Genomic DNA, 27,388 nt, shown 5'->3' with positions numbered 1-27,388 from the left:
GTGGCTGCAGGCCAAGGCCTGCCGTCCACACCCCCAACCTCCTTCCCTGGGCTGCAGTTACAGACACAAAAGGAGGAGCAGAGAGAAGGAAGATAGGGTTCAGTGTCTGAGGGCAGCATCGCCCAGCTGCTGCCTAGGCCCACCCCACCCTTCCCCACTCAGGAGCCTCAGCTGCAAACACACCATTCACGCCTTCATGCCTTTGCTTGCATTGTTCCCTCTGCCTGGAGTGCTGTTTCTTCACCATTAAAATACCAACCAGACTCTTTTATTTTTTGAGATGTGTTTTTGCCACACTGCCCAGGCTGGTGTCAACCTCCAAGGCTCAAGCAATCTCCCACCTCAGCCTCCCTAGCAGCTGGGACTACAGGTGGGTGCCACGACACCTGGTTAATTAAAAAAATTTTTTTAGAGGTGGGGTCTTGCTATGTTGCTCAGGCCGGTCTTGAACTCCTAGACTCAAGTGATCTTTCTGCCTCAGCCTCCCGAATAGCTGGGATTACACGGGTAAACCACTGTGCCTGGCCTGACCAGATTCTTAAGGCTAAGCTCAAGTTCTGTTTTTCCTAAAGCCCTGGCCTGATGGGCTTCCCCACCAAACAGAGAGGGGAGCAGAGGGCATCCTTCCAGTTCTGGGTGGGATGTCTGCGTCTCCTACGTATCCCAAATCAAAGCCCAACGTCCTGTCCAATCTACCCCTGAGGTAGTCCCCAAAGGTGAACAATTCTCTCGAGGGCCTGCTACTCCTTGGGCCCAATCATCACAACCTCTTCCCTGATGGACTGCAACAGCCTCTTCCTCGTCCCTCACTGCCTTTCCTGGTCTGCTCACCACAGAGTAGCCAGAAGAAACTTTTCGAGATAACTTCTCTCTGTCCTTCCTGGCCTCTAAGTGGAATACCCTTTAATGATGCCCTATTGCCCTTCAGATAAGGGTGACAAATTGTGAATGTGGCCTACAAGGCCCTCGTTGGGTCTCTTCTCATCCCTCCCCCATCATCCCTTCAACTCCAGCCCCTACCCAGGCTCCTGCCTCTTCAGGACCTTTGCGTGTGCTGTGCTGTTCAGGGCACACCTCCCTTTACCTGGTTAGCTCCTAGTTCTCTCTTTCCCTTCTCGGCTTCAGTGGTGCCTCCTTGGGGAAGCGCTCCCTGGCCTCCAGTCTAGGCCAGTGTCCTCTGCTCTTCACTCTCATAGAACCCTGCTGCTCTACTCGGGAACACACATCTTTGCTTACAGTTTTCACTCCTTAGTGATTCTCTGATTAGCATGGTCTCCTGCACCTGACTGGGGCTACAGCTGTATTGCTTTGCTCTCCACTGCTGGTCAGGCCCAGCATAGAGCCTGTCCCAGTAAAAATCTGGTGAGAGGACAGGTGAATGAATGGACCTGCCCATCTTTCTACCAATTTCCTGAACCCACCTTGTGGCACACGCTATAGTTCTCTGCAGCCTCTTTTCCTGGGTCTGGAATGTGAGCCCTGGAGGGCAGGACCACATCTGATTTACTGGTACCCCAACTCAGCGCTGGATCAGCTTAATGGAGGAGAAAGGCTTAGTTCAGGATAAGGGTGGCCTCTGAACCCAGGGAGAAGGGAGTTGAGAGCTGGGAGGAATGAGAAGACTGGCATAGGGACAGGAAATAGAAAATGGCAAGAGGTTCAAGGTGTAACAGATACATTGACTCCAAAAACTCACAAAAAAACTCCCTGGGACTCTCCAAATGCTTCAACTTAGTACAGAGGTGGTTGGGGGTTGTAGGTAGGTGGGGGCAGTGTGGGCAGAGTTAGGGCTGAAAGTGCTTTGCTGTTCTACAGAGATTTCTGATGTAACAAAAATCATCATCTTGCTATCTGGATTGTAGCAAAGAAATAATACCAGTTTAATCATGGCCAAAATCCCCCAAACAATTCCACTCACATTCTGAAACTTACCCACTCTGTGTCATGCCCATTATAATTAGCTCTGGGACTGCCTGAGTAAACTCTATCCTTTCTTGGGACTTTGGTTTACTCAGCTATAAAACAGAGGGTTTGGGTTAGATGACCCCTGATGTCTCTCAGCTCTCATTTTCTCTTAATCATATTTTTCTTTTTCTTTTCTTCCTTTTTCTTTTCCTCTTTTTTTTTTTTTTTTTTTTAAACAGAAATGGGGTCTCATGTTAGGCCAGGCTGGTTTGGAACTCCTGGCCTCAATCAGTTCTCCTGCCTTGGCCTGCAATTACAGGCATGTGCCACCGTGCCCAGCCCCAGCTCCGATTTTCTGTTGAGTGGGTGGGGAGGAGACTAGAATACACTGACCTAGCACTTCCTCTCTGCGCTGGAACTTCCTGTGTGTCTGGGGTGAAAGAGAAGGGGAGCCCCTTGGCATAACACCAACGGCATCCAGTGTCTGCCTCTTAAGGCCTGTATAGCATTCTACAAAGTCCTATGGAATGCTTAACGCCAATTCAGTCATTTTATCAATATGTACTCACTCATCACCTGAATATTACTCTTTACTGATACAGTAAGCACTGACTAAGAACATTCTACTATTTACTCATGTACTGAATACTCACTACTCACAGCTTCTTTAAGCATTTACTAAGCACAAAGCTCCTTTCCTTCATTCATCAGCCACCAATTTCTACTGCTGATGATAGCTAACTTTACTGGGCACTTATTTTGTAGCAGGAACTGTTTCAATTTCTTTACATTTGACCTTCACACAACCGCCCTATGAGATAGGTACTATTCAATCCCATTTTATAGATGAGGAAACAGAAGCACAGAGAGGTCAAATAACTTCTTCAAGGCTGCACAGTGGGTAAATTCAAGTTCTCTGACTCCAGAGTCTTTGCTGTTAACCCCTCTCCCCAGAGCCCACTCTCTACATCCTCATTCAACAAACTGACTGCCTACTAAGTGTCAGGCACTGTCCTAGACACTGGTGATGGTAAGGCAGGGTTTCAGTCCCAAAAAGGCTGAAGCACCAGCCTAGACATCAAGGAATATAGCAGTGATTCAGCCTTGGACCCTGCCTTCAAGGAGCCCACAGCTCCTGGGAGGAAATAAGGTGTATATCTACACCAGTTTCATACAGTTCGGAAAAGTCCGCAAGAGAAGAAATGATACAGGGCCACGAAGGTCCCAACAGGGACATGTGAGCTCCAGGAGTGGAGGAGAACCTGGAAGACTCTGAGGAGGAAGCCTCTGAGCTAGGGTTTGAAAGAGGGATAGGAACTGAAGAGGAATAGCAGGTTCAGGCAAAAGGCTTCTGGGGGAGCCTGTGAAGCATGCAGTGGGCAGTGGGACCACCCTGGCTCCTCCTTTCATTCCCTTCCTGCTGCACCCCCACCTGGCCCATACATACCTTCCCTTTGAATAGCTGTTGGAGCTCAGGCACGTAACTCTCAGAATCAGTAGCAACGTAGACTGACTGGGCATCCAGCGACTTTACCCAGAGCTTCACAGCCCTCTGGATCTCCTTCAGGTCAGGCAGGCACATAGTCATCGTGAGAGTCGAAGCTGTGCTGCGGCTGTAGCCCACACACTGTGGAGAGGCCATGAAGTGCGAGCCTGCAGTCCCGTCCTTCAGCATGGCACAGGCGTTCTTCTACGGGAAGCGGAGAACAGGGTTATTAAATACCAGCAACTACCGTGGAACCCCGGTAGCAAGAGCTGGTAAGTGGAAAAAGACAGGCTATACGGGAAGACCCTAACTACATTTTTTTGTTGTTGTTTGTGACTGAGTCTCACTCTGTCACCGAGGCTGGAGTGCAGGGGTACTATCTCCACACGAGGCAACCTCTGCCTCCCAGGTTCAAGCAATTCTCCTGCCTCAGCCTCCTGAGTAGCTGAGACTACAGGCATCTACCACCACACCTGGCTAATTTTTGTATTTTTAGTAGAGATGGGGTTTTGTCATGTTGACAGGCTGGTCTCAAACTCTTGACCTCAGGTGATCTACCTGCCTAGGCCTCCCAAAGTGCTGGGATTACAGGCATGAGCCACCATGCCTGGCTTCCTAACTACATTTTTTTTAAGAAAACGTTGAGGACCAGGCGCAGTGCCTCCCACCTGTAATCCCAGCATCTCGGGAGGCCGAGGCAGGCCGATGGCTTGAGCTCAGGAGTTAGAGACCAGCCTGGGCAACATGACGAAACCTTCTCTCCACAAAAAATACAAAAATTAGCCAGGTGTGGTGACGTGCACCTGTAGTCCCAGCTACCCAGGAGGCTGAGGTGGGAGGACCACCTGAACCTAGAAGGTGGAGGCTGCCGTGAGTTGTGATTTTGCCACTGCACTCCAGTCTCGGTGATGGAGTAAGACCCTGTGTCCAAAAAAAAAAAAAAAAAGCATTGAGAGAGGAGGAACATGTATCAAAAGAATTAGTTAATGGTGGCTATTTCTGGGTGGTGGGACACTGGCTTTTTGAAACAAAAATTACCTTTCTTGGTCTTACTGCATTATCTGGGATATTAATGGCTCCAACCAAACATTACCACAGTTCCAAACAAGTCTGAACAGTGGTAGTGCTAACGGGCAGCCTTATCTGATTCCTGACTACAGTGGGAACAACTTCCAATAGCTCCCCAGGTATGCTATCTGCTGTGGTTTCAAGAGATAGCCTTTATCAAGTTAAGGTGGGTCCATTCTATTTCTGGTTGGTTACAAGTTTTTATCATGAATAGGTGTTGACTTTTATCAAATGCTTTCTTGGCCCCTATTGAGATGATCATATGATTTTTCTTCTTTGGGTGTTAATACAGTCAATTTCATTACATTCCTGTGATAGATTTTCTGTGTTTGTGTTGTGTGCTAATATGCTATTGGGTTTGACCTGTTAATATTTCACTTAGGAGCTATGCATTTGTGTTTATAAGCAAGAAAAGGCTATAATTTTCTGAGTTGACCTTATCTGAGTTTAGTATTAGTGTTATGCTAGCTTTATAAAAAATAGCATCTTATATCTCTTGATGTTGCAGAAAAGTATAAATGGGAAGTACTATTCCTTGAATGTTTGGTTGGAGCCACTCATGAAATATCCTGGGTCTGGAAGGCTGCAGTGAGCAGAGATCGTGCCACTGCACTCCAGCCTGGTTGACAGAGCAAGATATTGTCTCAGGAAAAAAAAAAAAAAAAAAAAAAAAAAAAAAAATCCTGGTTCTGGCTCCCTTTCTTTGTAGGGGTGGGGGAGAAGGGGAGAGTTTAGTGGGTAAAAATAAGATTACCTCATCAATTGACTATGAGTGAATTTTAATTTTACTATTTTTCAAGATTTCTGCAATGAGCATTTCTAACATATCTATATATCTTCTATCTATGTATCTTCTTAAGTAAATTAAGGTAACCGTCTACATTGATTCTGTTATTTTCACACAGAGGTGAAAACTCCATTGGAATATGAGGATTCTGCACATTTAAACAGCCTCCAAATTCTGGAAACATCTTCATTTCTTGGGACCCATGCCTCATCTCCATAGTTGGTTTTTCAACACAGAGTCTACTAGCCAGACACTGAGCTAGGACAGAGGGCTCCTGGACTGTGGCCTCTTTACGGCTTGCTGTCTGACCTGGGGTCTGGCTCAATTTCTCAGTTTATCCATCTGTAAAATGAGAATAAAAACAGCAGCTGCTAAAATGAGAGCTGGCTGGCAGGTACTCTGGAGTTACATTTTGATGTGTGCTGCAGCGGGATGGGACACAATCCCACAAGCCAGGCCAAGTGAGAGCTCTCTGCTCTGACTAGGACAAGGGGCCAATCCCTATAGGCCTGGGCCCTGCTCTGGGACACATCCAATCTAGCCAGTGAGAGGAAGGGGAAGTTACCCAGTCAGAGCCGATGCGCAGATGAATGCCCACATAGGGCCGGACAAGGTGGGTACGAATCTGGGCCTCTCCCGTCCTCACCATTTCGTCTGACCATACCATGTACTTCTGCAGTGGCCTGTGTTCTTCCAGGACGGGGAACTGGGCTGGGGCTCCTGGCAGGGCGAGCACTGGATGCTCCTTCGGAGAAAATCTAGACAGGAGATGGAATGAGGGAAGTCAGAGGATGCACAGAGAGCCTGGCTGCCACCCCCACAGAAAAAAGGACGGTGTTGCACCATTCCCCAGAGACCCTGCGGAGAGGCCCTTGTAACATGCAAGAAGCACAAGAGGTTGTGAAATACCAACGGGCTGATAAGGAACCTTGGTGGCGGCGGCAACAGGCACAATATGCAATACTGTCCCGCCACTCGGAATTTACAACCCTCTTTGCTTGTTTAACAATTAAAACTTTACAGTAGAGCATTCCAACCTTTTATATATCACGGTGGCTTCCAATCTGTGGTAATTCAGTAATTCACCCCAGGGTGGGGTGTCTGGACTAAGCCTTTGCCCTTTTACCTACATGGCAGGGCTGGGACATGCAGCTGCTTACAGAGGCAACGGCCAAATCACACTCACAGGGACATTGGATTTGGATCATTCATTCAACATTTAAAACACATTTATTGATTGCCTACTATGTATTGGGGCCTGGGGAAAAACAAGACAGGCACGATTTCTGCCCTGTGGAAGGGAGCAGAGGTCTGCAGGTGCCCCTGTCATAACCTTCCAAGCCCCTGCTTCCGCCTTCACACACAGTCCACCTCATATTTATTTCACATCTGTCTTTTCTGCGGGAAGGCAGTGGCTCCAGTGTGTGTAGAATAGTGTCTGGCACGCCCAAGAGCTTGGTCAATACTTTTCTTTTCTTTTTCTTTTTTGATACAGGGTCTTGCTGTCACCCAGGCTGGAGTGCAGTGGCGTGATCTCAGCTCACTGCAACATCCGCTTCCTGGCTCAAGAAAAGACCCTCCCACTTCAGCCTCCTGCGTAGCTGGAACTACAGGTATTTGCCACCAGGCCCAGTCAGGTATTTTTTTGTAGAGATGGGGTTTCGCCATGTTGCCTAGGCTGGTATCGAACTCCTGGACTCAAGTGATCCGCCCACCTTGGCTTCCCAGCGTTAGGATTACAGGTGTGAGCCACTGCGCCCGCTCAATATTTCTTGACTGAACAAATGAGGAGCAAACTTGTGTTCCCTCATCGGCTAAACCCAGACTACCTCTCAGCAACATGAAACACCTTGCTGTGCCATGTTCACAATGCACTTTCAAGTTCTAGATCTCTGTATACTTCTTCCCTCCACCTGGAGAAGGGGAAGTACCTTCTGCCAGCCAAAATCCTTTCCTTAAAAGTATGAAATGGGAACAGCCATTCCGGAAAACAGTTAGGCAGTTAGGCCTGCAATTACCACATGACCCAGCAACTGTACTCTTAGACATTCATCCAAGAAAAGGAAAACTTATGTTCACACAAGCATATACACAAATGTCCCTAGCAGCTTTATTCATAAGAGCCCCCAACTGGAAACTCAGGTGTCACTCAACAAATAAATGGTTAAACAAACTGTGGTGCATCTATATCATGGAATATGAACCCCCCCAAAAAGGAACACACTATCAACAAAGGCAACAATTTGAATGATGTCAAGAGAATTATCCTTGGGTTGGGGAGGGTGGGAAATCTCAAAGGTTATATATTGTATGGTTCCATTTATATAAACATTTTAAAACAATAACATGGAGAAGAGAACAGAAATGGAGAAGAGATTAATGGTTGGCAGAGGTTAGGAATGGTGTGTATGTGTTTAGGGAGGTGGGTGTGGTTATAAACCAGCAACACAAGGATCCTTGTGATAATGGAACCGTTCAGTGTCTTAACAACTATGGTAGTGGAGACAGAAACCCACACATGATAAAACTGCACAGAACTAAATACACACACACACACACACACACACACAGAAGTACAAGAAAACTGCCACTACGTAACATGGGTAAATTGTATCAATGTCAATATCCTGCTTGTGATACTGCACTATAGTTTTGCAAAATGTTACCATTAGGGAAATTGGGTAAAGGGTACATGGGAGCTTGCCGTCTTATTTCTTACAACTGCATGCAAATGTACCAGGCAAATTCAGAAAATAATTTAATAATTTATATACCCATGACCCGAATTAGCAGATACTAATTTTGCTTTGTTTCAGGTTAAAAAAAAAACCACACACACACCTAAATCTGAGCTCATCCTGCCATCATACTTTCCAGAGGGTAATGTAATGTGTTTTAATATATGATTACACTTTTACCATAGGTATCAAAAAGGAGGGGAGCAGTCTTCTGAGTGCTTTCTATGGAGTGGAATGATGATGAATGTGGGTTAAGCCAGAATGCCTTGTTCTAATGTTGACTATGCCACTAGCTAACTTGGGCAGGTGCTTCACCACTCTGTGCCTTAGTTCCTTGTCCATATAACAGAGATAACAGTTCCCACCTCATAAAGCTGTTTTTTTTTTCTTTTTTTAAAATTGTGGTTGGGTACGGTGGACACGCCTGTAATCCCAGTACTTTGGGAGGGTGACGTGGGCAGATCACTTGAGCCCAGGAGTTCAAAACCAGCCTGAGCAACATGGCAAAACTCCATCTATCCAAAAATATTTAAAAATTAGCCAAGTGTGGTGGTGAATAGCTGTGCCAGGCTATTCACAGGCTATTAGGAGGCTAGGTGGAAAATCACTTGAGCCTGGAAGGTCACGGCTGCAGTAAGCCATGATCATGCCATTGCACTCCAGCCAGGGTGACGGGGTGAGGCCTTGTCTCAAAAAAAAAAAAGTATATATTTAAGATATATAATATGATATTTTAATATACATGTATGTAGTTAAATGATTAGTACAGTCAAGCTAATTAATATATGCATTTATAGGGCCATTGAGAGGATTAATGTATTAATCAAAGCAAAGCATTTAGAACAGTACCTTGGCACACAGGAAGCTCTCAGAGAATTCTGGCTGTCATCATCATCATAATGCATGTAACCTAGTTAAAGGTTACATACAAATTTAATCAACTTTATGTTTTAGAGACTTGGCCATGTTGATCATGTGGTTGTATTAGCTTCTCTAAAAGTTTTCCATTGTGTACAAACTGCAATTTACCTGCCTGTTTCCCTCTTGCTGGACAGTGAGGTGGTTCCAATCTTTCCCTCACACAACAGTGCTGCAACAGACGTGCCACTCATTCTCCAACACAGACCGCTTGCTCAGCAAACACCTTCCATACCTCCAAGGTCAGTTGCAAATCCCAAGCCTCATCTCCCTAAGGAGGGTTCCCTGCCCCACTTCTCTTGCTGCCTTCTGCACAATGACGTGCCCTGCAGCCATCTTCCCTGCCCATGGAACTGTCAGCTGGTGAGCCTGGGGACCCAAGCAGCCTGTTTGCCATTGCTACCCTGTACACTATCCAAGGCCTGTGTCACTTACACAAGCCTTGGACCAGTGACAAGAAAGTGTTCCTTGATGGTACAGGCTGTGTGACACTTGTCTTGCTAGACTCCAGTTTTCTTTTTTTTTTTTTTTTTTTTTTGAGGTGGAGTCTTGCTCTGTCTTCTAGGCTGGAGTGCACTGGCGCAATCTTGGCTCTCCACAATCTCCGCCTCCCCAGTTCAAGCAATTCTCTTACCTCAGCCTCTTGAGTAGCTGGGATTACAGATGTGTGCCACCACATCTGACTAATTTTTGTATTTTTAGTAGAGATGGGGTTTCACCATGTTGCCTAGGCTGGTCTCAAACTCCTGACCTCAGATGATCCACCAGCCTCAGCCTCCCAAAGTGCTGGCATTACAGGCATGAGCCACCATGCCCAGCCTAGACTCCAGTTTTCTGTTTATAAGTACATATCTGTGAATTGTTTATTGGGCCTCATTATGTGACAGGCAATGCTCCAATTGCTTTATGTATATTAAATCATTTGATTGTCACAAGAGCTCTGTGAGGGAAGTATTACTGTCATTCTCATTTTACAGATAAGGAAACTGAGGCACAGAGAGGTTAAGTAATGTGCTCAAGGTTGCACAGCTAGAAATTGGTGGAGCTGGAATTTAAATCCAGGCAGTGCGCTCCAGATCCTACGTTCTTAACTACTACCCCTCACTCCCATCTCCCTCACCCCTGACAACGAACACCTCAAAAGCTGTGTCTGTGGCTTATTCTTCTGATTCCCAGCCCCTAGCACAGGTCTTATCACATGGTAGGCATGATAAAATATTTTTAGAATGAATGAAGAAGATTTGGAGACCTTGCCACAGAGACCAGATCAGGCTGTCAGAAGTTAGAGAAGGAAGGAACTCATATTACTTGAGTACCTACTATGAGCCACGTCTTTAGCTAATCTCCTTACAGATGCTACCTCAAGGGATTTTCAAAGGAAAGGCAGAGTAAAACTCCCAGGGGGCTGGAACATTAGGATAGAACCAGGATCTGTGCCCCCAACAAACCCCCAACCTCTTGGAAAGCACCTGCAGCTGACCTTCAGTGAATTCCAGACTTAGAATGTATGTACCCTCTACCTGGATCTGGACCAGCAAAGAGCTGTCCCAGTGGGACAACATCAGCTCGGACCCAACAAGCAGCAAGAGGCGAAGGCTGATCTGCTCACTTACTCTTGGTGAGGTAGGACAATGCAGTCTGGAAAGAAAGCGAGGGGAACAAGGAAAGGAAAATCTTGACCAGCTCCACCTGCCCTGTGATTGCTCACCCTGGGTCAGGCCCTTTGCCTACAGCTATCCACCTGAAGAGGGCTGGCTTTCCTACTGCTAGGCCCAGTGAACCTCTGGGGTTCTTCCCTCCATGCCTGTGCTTCTGAGATTCCCCAACAAACTGGGACTTCTCTGTATACAGAATCCACTTATATGCCCAGTGTATATTTGTGGGACCACAAGTGGATGAACCCAATTGAGTGCAGAAGACCCAGGGACATGAACAAGGCAGGGCCTTGTTCTTGACATCCCTTCAGCTCTTTGCATGGCTGGCTCCCTCTCACTCTTCTGGTCTCATTCTGGTTCCGACAGGGAGGTGGCAGCCTGGAAGAATGACGAGCCCTGCACTCAAATACCTGGACCATTATACATGAGAATGGTTCGGCACAATGGCCCGTTGCCTCCCGACAGTCAACGTGCAGAACGTGTCAGCTGAATTAAGAGCTATGCCAGGCTATTGACAGGCTCGGAACTAGCAGAGCTGGAAGGATCCTCAGAAATCATGTGGTAAAGAAGAAATACCTCTTATTCTCTTCCCCTAGAACCCAGTTTTCAGCTGGATACATGGCAGCCTAAAATAAAGACATTTCTTACCAGCCAAACATACCCTGGGGTGGAGGGCGAGGGAAGTAAGACATTTCTAAGTACTTCTTGCAGCTAGGTATGGCTCATGTGATAGCTAATGAGATGTAAGCAGAAGGGTTATAATGGACTTTTGGAAGCCTTCTTAAAAAGGGAGGATATGCTTTTTCCAACTTTTGTCCCTCCAGTTGGGATGTGATGGCTGGAGCTTCATCTGCCATCTTGGCCCATGAAGTGGCACAAAAGCTAATACTGGATGGCTGAACGAAGAGATGGAAGCATGATTTTTTTTTTTTTTTTTTTTTTTTTTTTGGAGATGAAGTCTCACTCTGTTTCCCAGGCTGGAGTGCAGAGCTCACTGCAACCCCTGCCTCCCAGGTTCAAGCAATTCTCCTACCTTAGCCTCCTGAGTAGCTGGGATTACAGGCACATGCCACCACACCAGCTAACTTTTTTTTTTTTTTTTTTTGTATTTTTGGTAAAAACAGGGTTTCACCATGTTGGCCAGGCTGGTCTTGAACTCCTGACCTCAAGGGATCTGCCTGCCTCTGCCTCCCAAAGTGCTGGGATTACAGGTATGAGCCACTGTGCCCAGCCTGATTCTTTTTTTTTTTTTTTTTTTTGAGACGGAGTTTCACTCTTGTTACCCAGGCTTGAGTGCAATGGCGCGATCTCGGCTCACCGCAACCTCCGCCTCCTGGGTTCAGGCAATTCTCCTGCCTCAGCCTCCTGAGTAGCTGGGATTACAGGCACACGCCACCATGCCCAGCTAATTTTTTGTATTTTTAGTAGAGACGGGGTTTCACCATGTTGACCAGGATGGTCTCGATCTCTTGACCTCGTGATCCACCCGCCTCGGCCTCCCAAAGTGCTGGGATTACAGGCTTGAGCCACCGCGCCGGGCCTCCAGCCTGATTCTTAATGACACTGTGGAGCTGCCATCAAGCCCTGGACTGCATACCTAGTTCTTTTACTTAAGAAAACAATAAACCGTGTCAATCTGCTCTTATTTGGGGCTTTCTGCCACCTGTAGCCTAACTGTAGTCTGATACACCTAGACTTGTGGCCTACAAACTTCTTTTGCCTAATTTGGATCCCTGATAGATTTGAGGGTCATCGGTTGAAGGTGATAGGGAGGAGGAATTGAGCCCCTGCAACTTGGTCCCCTACTGCTGCCCCCCATAAAGGCTCTACGGGCACTTTTTATTTTTTTCAGACAGGGTCTCAGTCTGTTGCCCAGGCTGTAGTGAGGTGGACAGATCATGGCTCACTGCAGCCTTGACCTCCCAGGCTCAACTAATCCTCCTACCTCAGCCTCCCAAGTAACTGGAACTACAGATGTGTGCCACCATGCCTGGCTCATGTTTTCTATTTTTTGTAGAGATGGGGTCTCCCTATGTTGCCTAGGCTGGTCTTGAACTCCTGGGCTCAAGCAATCACCTGCCTCAGCCTCCCTGTAATCCCTTAGGATTACAGATGTGAGCCACCACACCTGACAAGCACTTCTTGAAAACTCTGAAGATAGTTTCAAAACCACTCTCTTGCCCATCCCTTTCATTTTACAGACAGGACATTGAGACCAGAGAAGGGAAGTTGTTGCTTAAATGCAGAGTAAGCCCAGGAAGAGCTTCACTCTCCAATTCCATTCTTCTCTTCATCCCAGGACAAATTTGCACAGCAAGGAAGTATCCTGTATCTTAAGAAATGTTTAATGTTAAATGTTCATACATATTCCAATTCAGCCCTACCAATCATCCACAGGGCCTACAAACCTGCATGGTTTGACCCCTGTCCGCCTCTCTGATCTCCTTTCCTGTGTTGCAAATTAAAAATGATCATCCAGTCTTTGAAGCTCTTCCCATTCGGTGGGCTCTGCCCCCTCCCAGTAGCACCTGACAGAAGTGACACTGTGCTGGTTTCCAGGCTCAGTGGTTAGGGAGCCCGCAATTTCTATTTTCTGTCTCTTGGGACACTCAGTCCCTGGATACTCCCTCTCAGAACACAGGTGCCATGCTGTAAGAAGCCCAAGCCACATGGAGAGGTCATGTGTATACATGCTTGTTGGAGGCCCTAACTTGGTTCCCAGATGATAGCAACATCACCTGCCAGACTTGAGGGGGACTTCCTGGACATGTAGCTCAGTCAAGCCTTTTTTTTTTTCTGAGACAGAGTCTTGCTCTGCTGCCCAGGCTGGAATGCAGTGGTAGAATCTTGGCTCATTGCAACCTTCACCTCCCAGGTTCAAGCCATTCTCAGGCCTCAACCTCCTAAGCAGCTGGGATTACAGGTGTATGCTGCCACACCTGGCTAATTTTTTACATTTTTAGTAGACACAGAGTTTCATCATGTTTGCCAGGCTGGTCTCAAATACCTGATCTCATGATCCAACTGCCATGGCCTCCCAAACAGCTGGGATTACAGACATGAGCCACTGCGCCCAGCCGGGGTGTTCCTTTTTTAAAACAGGGTCTCACTCTGTCATCCAGGCTGGAATTCAATGGCATAATCATTGCTCACTGCAGCCTCAAACTCCTGGGTTCAAGCAATCCTCCTGCCTCAGCATCCCCAGTAGCTGGGACTACAGGTGCATGCCACCATGCCTGGCTAATTTTTAAATTTTTCTTTTGCAGGGACAAGGTCTTGGTATATTGACCAGGATAGCCTCAAGTGATCCTCCTGCCTTGGCCTCCAGAAGTGTTGGGATTACAGGCATGGGCCACTGTGCCCAACCAAAAAGAGAAATTAATTACTTGATTACTTAATTACTTGATTACTATATATATATATATATACACTGATTTCATTTTAAGCTAATATGTGTAAGGGTGTGTGTGTGTGTGTGTGTGTGTGTGTGTGTATAAAAATGTGTGGAGGATGCAAGTATACACATCAAATGTTAATTTTTTTTGGGAGGAGTAATTAATTACATGTAAATTTTTCTTCTTTATTAAAAAAGAAATCTCTAGGCCAGGCACAGTGGCTCACATTTGTAATCCAGTACTTTGGGAGGCCGAGGCAGGAGGATCACTTCAACCCAGGAGTTTAAGACCAGCTTCGGCAAGAAGACAAGACCCTGTCTACACAAAAAAATAAAATTAGATAGGTATGGTGTGTGTCTGTGGTCCCAGCTACTTGGGGAGTTGAGGTGGGAGGAAAACTTGGATATGGGAGGTTGAGGCTACAGGGAGCTTTGATGGAGCCACTGCAATCCAACTTGGGTAACAGAGTGAGACCCCATCTCCAAAAAAAAAGAAATCTCCCACCCAATCTGAGGCTATTCATTGCAAAAATAAAGATAATTCATTCCAAGAAATAAGATGTTTGACCTGAATTTAAACATTATACAGCAGGGATTCCATATAGAAGATGGAAAAATGAAAACCCAAAAGAATTACCCAGCTAAGCCCAGTTAACCCACAGTCCCATGAGAAATAATAATAAATTGTTGTTATGCTACTAAGTATTGCAATGATTTATTATGCAACAACAGATAAGAACAACATCTTACCATTCTCCTCTCACTCCACACCAGCCACATTGCCTTCTTTCTGCCCCTTGACTATACCAAGTTTGTTCCCGCCTCAGGGTCTTTGCTCCTGACTTCCTGCCGTGAACTACTCTCCCTCCAAATCTGACAAGGTTGGCTCCTTCTCATCCTTCTGGTCTTAGCCCTGCCAATCATATACCACCTGTTTACATCCTTCTAAGAACCATGTCACTCTGGAACTATCCAATGTAAAAGTTTATTCACTATCTCCCCCGTCAGACTATGAGTTCCACTGGGGCAACGACCTTATCTGGCTTATTCTTGCCTGTATCCCCTGCATCCAGACCAAACCTTAACACTGAGGAAGTGTTTCTTACATATGTGTTGAAGGAAGGAGGGCAGCTGCCCAGAGATTGTAACTCCCTCAAACTCTCTCCAGGGACCTCATCTTCCCTACTCATTTTTCTTTCCCAAAACCTTGGCTGTAAGGCACAGACTTCCTCAAACCCTCATGTAATTCTTACAACTCAATGAACTCAAACAAAGCTATGGGGTAATAAACAAGTGTTTCAGCAACCCTCCCCCCCATTGTCCTTTCTCTTCCTACTAGGATTGTGTGCTTTTTCTGGCTTTTTTGAATTTGCTTTTGGAGTTGCTTTTAAAGTTGGTGGCATTTTTTTTTCCCTGGCATATTGTCTATAGGGGCAAATCTCCATCCTTTGAGGGCAGGTCTGCCTTCTGGCAATAGCTCCAGGTCATATGGAGGTGAATAGGGGAGAATCATGCGGGCAGACAAATGGAGTGTGCTTTCTGGGATCAACAATGAGGAAGATTTAAATCTGCCATGACAGGATCCTCAGTAGCACATGAACTAGATCCAAAGGTAAGTCCCAGAAAGGAAATGGCAGCTGTTAAGGGCACAGCTATTTAATCCATGGTGATTAAGAACAGGTGCTTTGGGACTGGGCGCAGTGGCTCATGCCTGTAATCTCAGCACTTTGGGAGGCTCAGGTGGGAGGATGACTTGAGGCCAGGAGTTTTTTGTTTTTTTTTTAAGATGGAGTCTCACTTTGTCGCCAGGTTGGAATGCAGTGGTGCAATCTCAGCACACTGCAACCTCCGCCTCCCGGGTTCAAGTGATTCTCCTGCCTCAGCCTTCCAAGCAGCTGGGACTACAGGTGTGCACCACCACGCCCAGCTAATTTTTGTATTTTTTGGTAGAGACCGGGTTTCACCATGTTGGCCAGGATGGTCTTGACTTCGTGATCCGGCCGCCTTGGCCTCCCAAAGTGTTGGGATTACAGGCGTGAGCCACTGCGCCCAGAGGCCAGGAATTTAAGACTAGCCTGGGCAACACAGCAAGACCCCATCTCTACAAAACAAAACAAAAAAATTAGTCAGGTGTGGTGGCACATGCCTGCAGTCCCAGCTCCTTGAGAGGCTGAGTGGGGAGGATTGCTTGAGTGCAGGAATTTGAGGTTACAGTGAGCTACAATCATACTACTGTACTCCAGCCTGGGAGACAAGCAAGACCCTGTTTAAAAATATAAATATATAAAATAACTGGTGCTTTGAATTTGGACTTCCTGGGTTCAAAACCAAGCTCTACAACTTCAAGTTTCATGACCTTGGGCAAGGGATCTAACTCCTTTCTAATTCAATTTATCTAAGTGAAAAGCATAGACTGAAGTAACAACCCACAGACTCAGGGAAAGATTAAGTGAGTCAATACCTGTGAATACTTAGATCAGTGTCTGGCACATAGAAGGCACTAAATGAATTTTTTTTTTTTTTTTTTGAGACAGAGTCTCGTTCTATTGTCCAGGCTGGAGTGCAGTGGCACAGTTTTGGCTCACTGCAACCTGCACCTCCTGGGTTCAAGTGATTCTCCTGCCTCAGCCTCTCGAGCAGCTGGGACCTTCCACCGCACCTGGCTAATTTTGTATTTTTAGTAGAGACAGGGTTTCACCACGTTGGTCAGGTTGGTCTCGAACTCCTGACCTTGTTATCTGCTCACCTCGGCCTTCCAAAGTGCTGGGATTACAGGTGTGAGCCACCTACCTGGCATGAATCTTAGCTGTTACTATTCATTAAGGATTTACTAACAGATCCCAGCTGTCCACTCAACAGCTCAATGAACTTGGGAAGTTATTTAACTTCGCTGGGCACAGTTTTCTCACATGTAAAATGGAAATTAATAATAATACCCATTTCACGAACTATCTCAAAGGCTTAAATAAAATAAAGCTTGTGAGCAATAATAGTGACAGCCAACACCGGCTGGTTGCTTACTGTGTGACATGCACTTCATGTACTACAAGGCAGGTACCATCAGCGCTGGCTCAGGGCTCAGGACTGTCTCACTCCTTGGAATGTGCTTGTTTTATTTGTTTTTGTTTTGTTTTGTTGAGACAGGCCCTTGCTCTGTCACCCTTGCTGGAGTGCAGTGGTGCGATCATGGCTCACTGCAGCCTTGATCTCTTAGGCTCAAGTGATCTACCCACCTTGGTCTCCCAAAGTGTTGCGATTACAGGTGTGAGCCTCATTTCTCTACATCTGCTTACCTTTGGCCTATTAAACGCCAAGTGCTATGACCACACATGAATTAATGTGTTCCTTGCATCTCCTAACCAATGTCTATTTTCTAAGGGCACGATCTTTCCTGCCATGCTACAGCATTAAGGACAAGTACACTACGTAGATTATTGTCATTATGAGACCATAGCTTCTAGAAAACCAGGGCCAGGTCATCCTCATTTTTACACACCACCATTGGCCTCTGAGCATTATGTCTCACACATGACAGATGCCCTATAAATGTTTCATGGCCTGTGCCCATGCCCTGCTAACCTATTTTTTTTTTAAACAGGGCCTAATGGAGTGCAATTAATAAACACATCCAGTAATTATCAGAATGACATCATTTCTCAGTCTGCACCTGAAACTGTTCTGTAGAAGCTGCTTCCAATTTCACCTTGTGAAGAGTAAGGTAACACAGGAGTGATTCTCACGCCTAGAGAAGGAAATTGAGACTCATGTGACTGCCGAATGTTCTTTTTATGACATTCCTTATCAACTGATAAAACTCTTTCTCAACCCCATGGCAGGTCAACGTTCCACTGTGTCAGGCGTGGAGATGGTAACAGATCACACAGGATTCCAAGTTCAACAGACAGAGCACCTGTACCTTTGGTCTCATACATCAGGGTGGGGAAGACGGGGAGTGCCCAGGAAGGTGCTGAATGCCCATGAGCTCCAGGCTCCTCCCCTAAACCCAGCAACGCTACCCCTCCAAGTACCTCTGGCTCCATTGTTCTCTGTAGGAAGCACTGAAGGAAATGCCTGTAAAAAGCTCCGACTTGTTGAAACTCACATGAAACTGATCCCAGAATGGGCCAAAGGGGTTTCCTTCCTGCAGAAAGAGAGTGGTGGAAGGCTTACTGAGGGGGAGGGAAAGTCATTTGGGGATGGGACCAAGGAACTGTAGGTGGGGGAACCTGGGTGATCTGACTCAGGCCAAAACACTCTCACGAAACACTCTCACAGGATGGCCTAGGAGGAACGTCACTCTACACTTCCCGGGCCAGGGGCTAAGGAGAGTGCCTTGGCTTCAATTCTGGTTTCCAGCAGGAGTCTTTCCTGTTCATGTGTCACAGCCTGCTGACTCTGCAGCACTGATGAGGGGCTGGGGAGAAGCAGACTTTGGATTTGGAACCAAGGACTAGAGCTTCAAGAGACATTCAAGATTGGCTAATTCAATGCTTTCATTTTCAAAATGGAAACCAAGGCCCACTGAGGGTCAGATGTTTGCCCAAGATTACACAGCAAGTAAAGGGCAGTGTTGGGGCTGTGAGCTAGGTCTCCATTCTCAAATTTCATAGCTCTTCCAACCACTTTCCCTAGACTTTACCACATACACCGAAAGACACATGTGAGGGTTGCCTTATTTCCAAAGTGCCAGGTTGAATCTCAGCTCTACTACTTGTTTGCTGTGCGATCCTGGGTAAGATACTGACCCTCCCTGTGCTGTCCTCAGCATCCTATAAAGTGGGGATATAAGTATTTTCCTCATGGAACACTGTGAGTATTAAATGAGTTGATAATTGTAAGCTCTTAGCATGGTACCTGACACATAAAGTGTTATGCAAATATTAGTTATTATTACTGATATGGCACTTTACAGTTTACAAGCACTCTTTCACCTGGCCCTCATGATACTTTACGAGTGAGACACAGCAGGGACTGGCATTGCTATTTTGTAGGTAGAAATGAAGGTTCAGATGAGCAAAGTCTTCTGCCCAAGGTGATGCTGCTCTGCTAACAAATACCAGAAATAGGACACAAATCTCCATCTTTCTACCCTAAGTCCTTCTTGTGCCTTTCCCCACATTTTGCCATGACATAGTCTTGAGGGCCCAGAGGACATGGAACAGAAAGAAAGGGCCCCCGAACCCACAGGACCCACCTTCATGGGGCATGTCTTCTTATCTGGGCTTCGCTGGGCTGCCACCTCAAAGCAGTATGCCACCCGCTTCTCAGGGGGCCAGTGGGTGGGTGCCAGCTTCTCCATGAAATCCTCCAGGCTGATGACTCTATGGTAAGCTTGGAGGGGCTCCAGCTTGAAGTACTTCTGGTAGGACACATGGAGCTACAGGAAAAGGAGAAGCAGAGATCCCGCCTCAGTGTCCCAATGGCTACTTTAGACATTTATTAAAACAATACACTCGCCGGGCACAGTGGCTCCAGCCTGTAATCCCAGCACTTTGGGTGTATCACAAGGTCAGGAGTTCAAGACCAGCCTGGCCAAGATGGTGAAACCCTGTCTCTACTAAAAATACAAAAACATTAGCCAGGTATGGTGGCAGGCACCCCAGCTACTCAAGAGGCTGAGGCAGGAGACTGCTTGAACCTGGGGGCCAGAGGTTCCAGTGAGCCAATATTGCGTCACTGCACTCCAGCCTGGGCGACACAGTGAGACTCTGTCTCAAAAAACAAAAAACAAAATACATGCAAGGCCAGCCGCGGTGGCTCACACCTATAATCCCCCCAGCACTTTGGGAGGCCAAGGTGGGTAGATCACTTGAGGTCAGGAGTTCGAGACCAGCCTGGCCAACATGGTAAATCCCTGTCCCTACTAAAAATACAAAAAAATTAGCTGGGTGTAGTAGTGAGCATCTGTAGTCCCAGCTATTTGGGAGGCTGAGGCAGGAGAATCGCTTGAACCCAGGAGGCAGAGGTTGCGGTGAGCCAAGATTGTGCCATTGCACTCTAGCCTAGATGACAGAGAGAAACTCCATCTCAAAAAAAAAAAAAAAAAACACCACTCCAAGACCAAGACAGTTCAGACAACACGACAATGAAAAGTTTCCATCAAAAGACACCAAGGTTAGGATAGATAGAGATAGGCTAAGAGGAGAGTATGCAAGCTAAAGAACAAACAGTATCAGCATTTTTTTTTTTTAAAACAATATTTGTGTTTAAAAAAAAAAAAAACAGGCCGGGCGCGGTGGCTCAAGCCTGTAATCCCAGCACTTTGGGAGGCCGAGGCGGGTGGATCACGAGGTCGAGAGATCGAGACCATCCTGGTCAACCTGGTGAAACCCTGTCTCTACTAAAAATACAAAAAATTAGCTGGGCATGGTGGCGTGTGCCTGTAATCCCAGCTACTCAGGAGGCTGAGGCAGGAGAATTGCCTGAACCCAGGAGGCGGAGGTTGAGGTGAGCCGAGATCGCGCCATTGCACTCCAGCCTGGGTAACAAGAGCAAAAAACTCCGTCTCAAAAAAAAAAAAAAACAAAAAACCCTGCTGATATCAAAAAAAGATAAATGATGCCAAGAGAAAATATGGGCAAAGGTTAGGGGTAAACAACTCACAACGAAGGAGACCCAAATAGCAAGCACACTCAGAAGACATATAACCTCACTAGTAATCAGGAAAAAGCAAATTACAATTATAACAAGGTATCAGTTACTTCTCACTCATGAGACCAGCAAAAACTGAAAAGCTTAACTTGTGGGGAAATGGGCACTCTTGTACATGGCTGGTAGTAGAAGTCTACATTTTGGAGCAACCACTTTGGGATGCAATTGATGAGTACCTAATAGAATTTAAAATGCTCCTTTTGACCAGGTATGGTAACTCATGTCTGTAATCTCTGCACTTTGGGAGGCCGAGGCAGAAGGATCACTTGAGGCCAGGAGTTCAAGACTAGCCTAGACAACATAGCGAGAGCCTGTCTCTACAAAAAAATTAAAAAATTAGCTGGGCGTGGTGACACATACCTGTAGTCCCAGCTACTAGGAAGGCTGAAGTAGAAGGATTCCTTGCATCCAAGAGGTTGAGGCTTCAGTGAAGTATGATTATTGTGTCACTGTACTCTAGCCTGGGCCACAGAGTGAGACTCTCAAAAATGGTGGTGGTCATGGTGGCTCATGCCTGTAATCCCAGCACTTTGGGAGGTTGGGGCAGGCGGATCACAAGGTCAAGAGACTGAGACCACCCTGGGCAACATGGTGAAACCCCGTCTCTACTAAAAACACAAAAATTAGCTGGGCATGGTGGTGCACACATGCAGTCCCAGCTACTCTGGAGGCTAAAGCAGGAGAACTGCTTGAACCCAGGAGGCAGAGGCTGCAGTAAGCTGAAATCGCACCACTGCATTCCAGCCTGGTGACAGAGCGAGACTGTGCCTCAAAAAAAAAAAAATTACCTTTTTCTCCTAACTATATGCTGTACAGAAGTACAGAATTACAGCATAGTAGAGAAGTTCTTCTACTTTGGACCTGGAGATGGGTACCAGGATGCTCAGTGCCACAGTGAAAGTATAGGAAGAAACTTTAAAGGAGGCGCACCAAATACACTACATCCACAATAATTCTTCAGGGACCAGGACTAGCCCCAGGGGCCAAAAAGTGACTTCATCTTTTACTAACTTTATCTGTAATGCTTTATTTATTTGATTAATAAAAAGAGAAGAGGAAACAAAGATGAGAAAGTATTAATGATTATGACTCTAATAGTGGGCACATGGTTGGTGGTTGCATTCATCTTTGTCTTTTTCATTTTTTGAGATGGAATCTTGCTCTGTCACCCAGGCTGGAGTGTAGTGGCTGATCTCTGCTCACTGCAACCTCTGCCTCCTGGGTTCAAGTGATTTTCCTGCCTCAGCCTTCTGAGGAGCTGGGATTACAGGCACGCACCACCACACCCAGCTAACTTTTATATTTTTAGTAGAGATGGGGTTTCACCGTGTTGTCCAGGCTGGTCTTGAACTCTTGACCTCAGGTGATACACCCGCCTCGGCCTCCCTCCCAAAGGGCTGGGATTATAGGTGTGAGTCACTGCCCCTGGTGTATTTTTCTAGACTTTAAAAAATTTCTGGCTGGGAGCAGTCACTCATGCCTATGATCTTAGTATTTTGGAAGGCCGAGGTGGGTGGATCACCTGAGGTCAGGAGTTGGAGACCAGTCTGGGCAACATGGTGAAACCCCGTCTCTACTAAAAATACAAAAATTAGCCAGGCATGGTGGCATGTGCCTGTAATTCCAGCTACTTGGGAAATCAGAGGCAGGAGAATCGTTTGAACCTGGGAGGCAGAGGTTGCAGTGAGCTGAGATGGCTCCCCTGTATTCCACCTTGGATGACAAAAGCAAGACTACGCCATGAAAAAAAAAAAAAAAAATTCTGGCCAGGTGCAGTGGCTCACGCTTGTAATCCCAGTATTTTGCAAGGTCAAGGCAGGTAGATTACTTGAGGCCAGGAGTTTGACACCAGCCTGGCCAAAATGGTAAAACCCTGTCATTACTAAAAATACAAAAAATTAGCCAGCTATGGTAATGCATGCCTGTAGACCCAGCTACTCAGGAGTGGAGACACAAAAACCACTGGGAGGTGGAGGCTGCGATGAGCCAAGATTGCACCACTGCACTTCAGCCTGGGTGACAGAGTGAGACTCTGTATGTATCAAAAATGAAAAAGAAACAAAACTAAAAAAATTTCTGCAGGGTATAGTGGCTCACTGTAATCCTAGCATTTTGGGAGGCTGAGGCAGGGGGGCTGCTTAGGCTCAGGAGTTTGAGACCAGCCTGGGAAACATAGTGAGACCTTGTCTCTACTAAAAATCAAAGAAGTAGCTGGGTGTGGTGGCGGGTGCCTATAGTCCCAGCTACTTGGAGGCTGAGGTGGGAGGATTGCTTGAGTCCAGAAGATGGAGGCTGCAGTGAGTGATGATCATACCACTGCACTTCAGCAGGGTGACAGTGAGACCTTTTCTCAAAATAAAAATAAAACAAAAAAGAAAAAAGAAACACAGGCCTGTAATCAGAGGGGAGTCTGAATCTGGGCCACAGATAAATTTGGGAGGTATATGGAGAAGAGTAAAAGCCACAAGAGTCAACAGATATTTATAGCAAAGCAAGTAATGGTAATAATAGCAACTAATATTTATTGCATGTTGACACAGTGCCAGGTGCTGCACTCATCACTTTACATAGATTTACTCATTTTATCCTAAGTGGTAGGAATATAACCATCTCCAGTTTACTTATGAAGAAACCCAAGCATACAGGATCTAGATAACATCTGAGGTCACGTAGCTAATAAGCAAACAGAAAGAAGAGAAACACTAACATCTAAACAGTGGGTGGAAAGAAAGGAGCCCCCTGATACAGTGCAAAGGGGAAAATGCTGAGAGGCTAGATTACAGCAGGGACAGGTGGTGTCTTGGAACATGGAAGTTCAGGAAGGACAGGTTCACAGGATCAGGTGCCCCTGGGAAGTCAGGGGAGAGAAAGACTGAGAAATAACCCCTGGCAATTTGGAGGTCACTGCTGACCTCAGTGAGAATGCTAACAGTGGTGAAGGAGAGCTTTGTTGGGGCAGGTTAGTAAGCCACAGAAAGAATGGCAGTGGGGACTTGGAAAGACAACTGTTTGAGAAGGCAAGAAGACAGAGGCAAGCAAGCCAGAGGGAGATGGATGGGTGATGCCTACACTCTAACAGTGAGTATGAGGCCGGGCGCAGTGGCTCACACCTGTAATCCCAGACTTTGGGAGGACGAGGCGGGCAGATCATGAGGTCAAGAGATCGAAACCATCCTGGCCAACATGGTGAAACCCTGTCTCTACTAAAAATACAAAAATTAGCTGGGTATGGTGGCATGTGCCTGTAGTCTCAAGCTACTTGGGAGGCAGAGGTTGCAGTGAGCCAAGATCGTGCCACTGCACTCCAGCCTGGTGACAGAGCAAGAATCTGTGTCAAAGAAAAAAAAAAGTGAGTGTGAAATTATCGGAACATCACTGGTTTCCACTGAGGACTTGCTCTGTCTTAGGCTCGTACATTGATGAGCTCAGTTGATTCTAAGAGGGAGGTGGCGTACAACAACACTGAAGGCATGTTACTGTCACTGACTCATTCAGTTCTCACCACAAGATAGTAACAAGAATCACTACCAGCTTATTTTAAAAATGAGGAAACTGAGGCACAAAGAGGTTAAAATACCCTGTCCAGGCTATGCAACTAGTGACCAAGTCAGACTATGATTTCAGGTACTCTGGCTTTTCACCTCTGTTCAAAAATCTCTGTGAATATTGGCATGTAAAGGAAAAAGTAAAACTTATGCAGAGAAAAGGTTATAAGAATGAAATTAAGAGTTCTGTTCACACTAAGTATAATTTCTGATGTCTGTTGAAAACTTATTAAGTCAATTCATCAAACATTAAGTTCCCGGAGATACAATATGAACAGACACTAGTTCACTGGAAGATGCAAAGAATAAGCAAGGAACTGGAGGCTACTGAGCATCGCATGACAAGGGAGCCTCTGGATGGGGTGAGAGGCAGCACCGAAGCCAGACTGCCTGGGTTGTGGCCTTGGACATGTTATTAAATGACCTGTGCCTCCATGTCTCCTTTAAAATTGGTAATAGCATCCACCACCCTCAGCCAATGGGATGCACAGAGGGTAGGGCCAATCAGGGTTGGAAACGGAGGCTTTAGGTTCAAGTTACAGGCTCTGGAGTCAGACAAAGATGGCTTTGAATTCCAGCTCTACTACTCACAGGCTGTGTGATCTTGGGCAAGTTACCTAACCCTAGTTTCCTCACAGGCAAGCGATGAGGGTGAAATAAGCTAATTCTCATGCAGCCGCACAAGCAGGTGCTGGATAAATGTTAGATACTGTTATTTCAGTGAAGACGGTTCTGGCTGGAGGTAGGGCCATCTCAGAGGAGTGGGAGGTAAAGCCCAGATGACTTGGAGGGCTAAGTAAGCAAGACCGGGGAAGGGCGGAGAAGGGCCAAGGTCAGTGGTACTCACGTTGGTGAAGCGAGGCTTGTGATGCTGGTACTCAATCCAAGGAGGGACAGCCAAGGTGCGGTTTAGCATCTTTGCAAATGCCAGAGAGCCCAGGAAGTGATCGGCTTGGTTCCCAAAGCGCCCTGGAAATGGTACATTGAGGGTGAGGTGAGGCCTGGGGCAGGGAGGGCACAGAGCAAGCAGAGCTCAGAAAAAGCTGTGGAGCCAGGGGTAGAAAGTTAGGGATACCAAGGAGAACTAGGGGAGCCGGCAGCATGAGAACAAGTCCGGACTCTTGGGTCTGATATCTTCGGGTCCTGCAACAACTGCTTCCACCACTCCAGGTTCCTTGCTGTTTCCCCAACATGCTCTGTAATTCCTGCCCCCACCCCATGCCTCTGCTCTTGTCCCTTAGCCAGAAGAGCCCTTCTACCTCTATCTCCATTCACCTGCACATGGAGTGGCAACTCGAATGCCTCATTCACTGGGCTCCTTTCACCAATCCCCTGCCATACTCCCTCTCCCTCCTCCACCTCCCACCTTGGCTCTGAGTTACTTCAGTTCTTCAATTTTCCTCAAATATCTTTGTGGCCTTTGTACTGGCTGATTCCACAGCCTATGAATGCCTCAGGGGCAAGACGCCTGGGTGATTCCTTTTGTTAACCCCAACATGGCATCTGTTCATTCATTTCACAAATATGATTAAGAGGCCACAATGTGCCAGGCTCTGTGCTAGGTGCTGGGATACAGGAATGAACAAGAAGGACAAGGTCTCTGCCCCCAAGGCACTCACAGTCCACTGAGGAGACACTAAACATGTAAATCCATGAAAAATGTTGACAATTGCCAGAAAGAGATGAAAAAAGTTTGGTGATGGGGTAATGACCTCTACTTGGGTAGAGGTCAGTGAAGTCCTTTCTGGTGACATTTAGGTTGAGACCTGAAGGATGGGAAACAGCTGGTCAGGCAGAAATGAAGGGGAGGGTTCCAGGCATAGGGACTGGCACATGCAGCAGCACAGGCTGAAGACCTGAGCAGGTGTGAGGAATGCAAAGGAGATTAAGTGTGGCTGCAGCTGGAGGATCAACAGAGAAGGGAGTTGTGGAGATGGCCAGAGGGGGCCACATCATGCAGGGCCCTGAAAGCCATGGTCAGGAGTCTAAAAGCCGCTGGGGGCCTTAAGAAGGAATGATGCTCCACTTCTACAATGGTGATCCATCACACCCATTTCCACCACGCAGCTGGCATGGCCTTTAGATTCTCCTTACCCTGCTCTCTTTATTTTCCCTTAGTATTCATCATCCTCTATGAAACTATGTACTTATTTTTTTTTAATGTTTATCCCTTTTTGGTTTTGCTTGTTTTGAGACAGGGTCTCACTCTGTTGCCCAAGATGGCAGTGCAGTGGCACAATCAGTGCTCACTGCAGCCTTGAATTCCTGGGCTTAAGCGATCCTCCCATCTCAGCCTCCCAAGTAGGTGGGACTACAAGCACATGACACCATACTCGTTTTTTTTTTTTTTGTTTTTTTTAGATTGGATTTCACTATGTTGCCCAGGCTGATCTTGACAACCCCTGGCTTCAAATAATCCTCCTGTCTCAGTCTTTAAAAGTGCTGGGATTACAGGAGTGAGCCACCCGCCTGGCCTACTTATTCTCTATTGTTTGTCTTCCCCAACTAAAGTGAAGGCTCTACACGGACACGGGGAGAGCCTGTCTTATCCACTGGCATACTCCCAGCAGAGAGAACAGGGCCTGGCACAGAACAGGTGCCCCAAAAATATTTGCTGAATGAATGAAGGACACACCAGGAGCCAGTGTGGGTCAGTGACATCAACTTCTGCCCCACTAATTCCATTTACTGGACCCTGGGCTGGCTTAGTCCTCGAACAAGTCACGTAATCTCTCCCAGCCTCAGTTTTCTCATCTGTCAAATGGAAGGTTGGACACGTTGGTCCCCCTGTGTCCTTGCGACTAGGGCAGAGAGGAGAAGAGCATGCTCTGCCCCTGTCTGAGGTTCTCTCCTGGACCTGTGAAGGTGTCTCTGGGCGCATCAGAGGAGTGGCTTGTCCTATCCTGGCCTCAGTTTCTCCATTTGAGCAGAGGGCTCGGGAGGCCTTACCCATGCAGGGGCAGTAGAGCAGGTAACCGGCCGGGTCCCAGGAGCCCGCAGGCATCCCCGGGAGCGGCAGAAGCAGCAGCAGGAGAGACACACGCAGCAGCGGTGCCCACGCGGCGGCGCCCATGTCCGCCGGGGAGCCGGAGCCAGCCGCCCCACAGAGTCAGGAATGGAAGGAGGGACGCCAGCGTCCGCCCCGCTCCCGGCGGTCCCTGCGCGCCGCCCGCGCACCGCCCCGGCCGCTCTAGCCCGCGGGCGGGCGGAACCATAGAGATCCCGCGGCACCGCCCCCTCC

General features: G+C 47.0%; 2 protein-coding genes across 3 annotated transcripts in view; both read right to left on the bottom strand.

The window, feature by feature from the left end:
- KIF3B (kinesin family member 3B) overlaps positions 1-3,440 on the bottom strand; it is a 97,292-nt gene extending 93,852 nt beyond the window's left edge. Inside the window, exon 1 of the mRNA XM_074406388.1 lies at positions 3,353-3,440. The gene's annotated coding sequence lies outside the window, so the exon portion shown is untranslated. The remainder of the gene's footprint in view (positions 1-3,352) is intronic.
- The window catches only part of POFUT1 (protein O-fucosyltransferase 1), a 45,517-nt gene extending 18,216 nt beyond the window's left edge, over positions 1-27,301 (bottom strand). For both annotated transcript variants that reach the window (XM_074406389.1, XM_003932073.4), the window contains exons 1-6: positions 27,097-27,301; positions 24,995-25,116; positions 19,146-19,328; positions 17,980-18,092; positions 5,812-6,004; positions 3,353-3,595 (exon numbers count right to left, since the gene is read on the bottom strand). In XM_074406389.1, the coding sequence (XP_074262490.1) occupies positions 3,353-3,595; positions 5,812-6,004; positions 17,980-18,092; positions 19,146-19,328; positions 24,995-25,116; positions 27,097-27,220 (978 nt within the window). In that variant the 5' untranslated portion in view covers positions 27,221-27,301. The remainder of the gene's footprint in view (positions 1-3,352; positions 3,596-5,811; positions 6,005-17,979; positions 18,093-19,145; positions 19,329-24,994; positions 25,117-27,096) is intronic.
- Between the last annotated feature and the right edge of the window lie 87 nt (positions 27,302-27,388).

This window comes from Saimiri boliviensis, chromosome 9 (assembly GCF_048565385.1).
Source record: "Saimiri boliviensis isolate mSaiBol1 chromosome 9, mSaiBol1.pri, whole genome shotgun sequence".
Lineage (NCBI taxonomy): Eukaryota > Metazoa > Chordata > Mammalia > Primates > Cebidae > Saimiri > Saimiri boliviensis.
The sequence above is the reverse complement of the archived record's forward strand: the minus strand, read 5'-3'. Positions and strand labels throughout refer to the sequence as shown.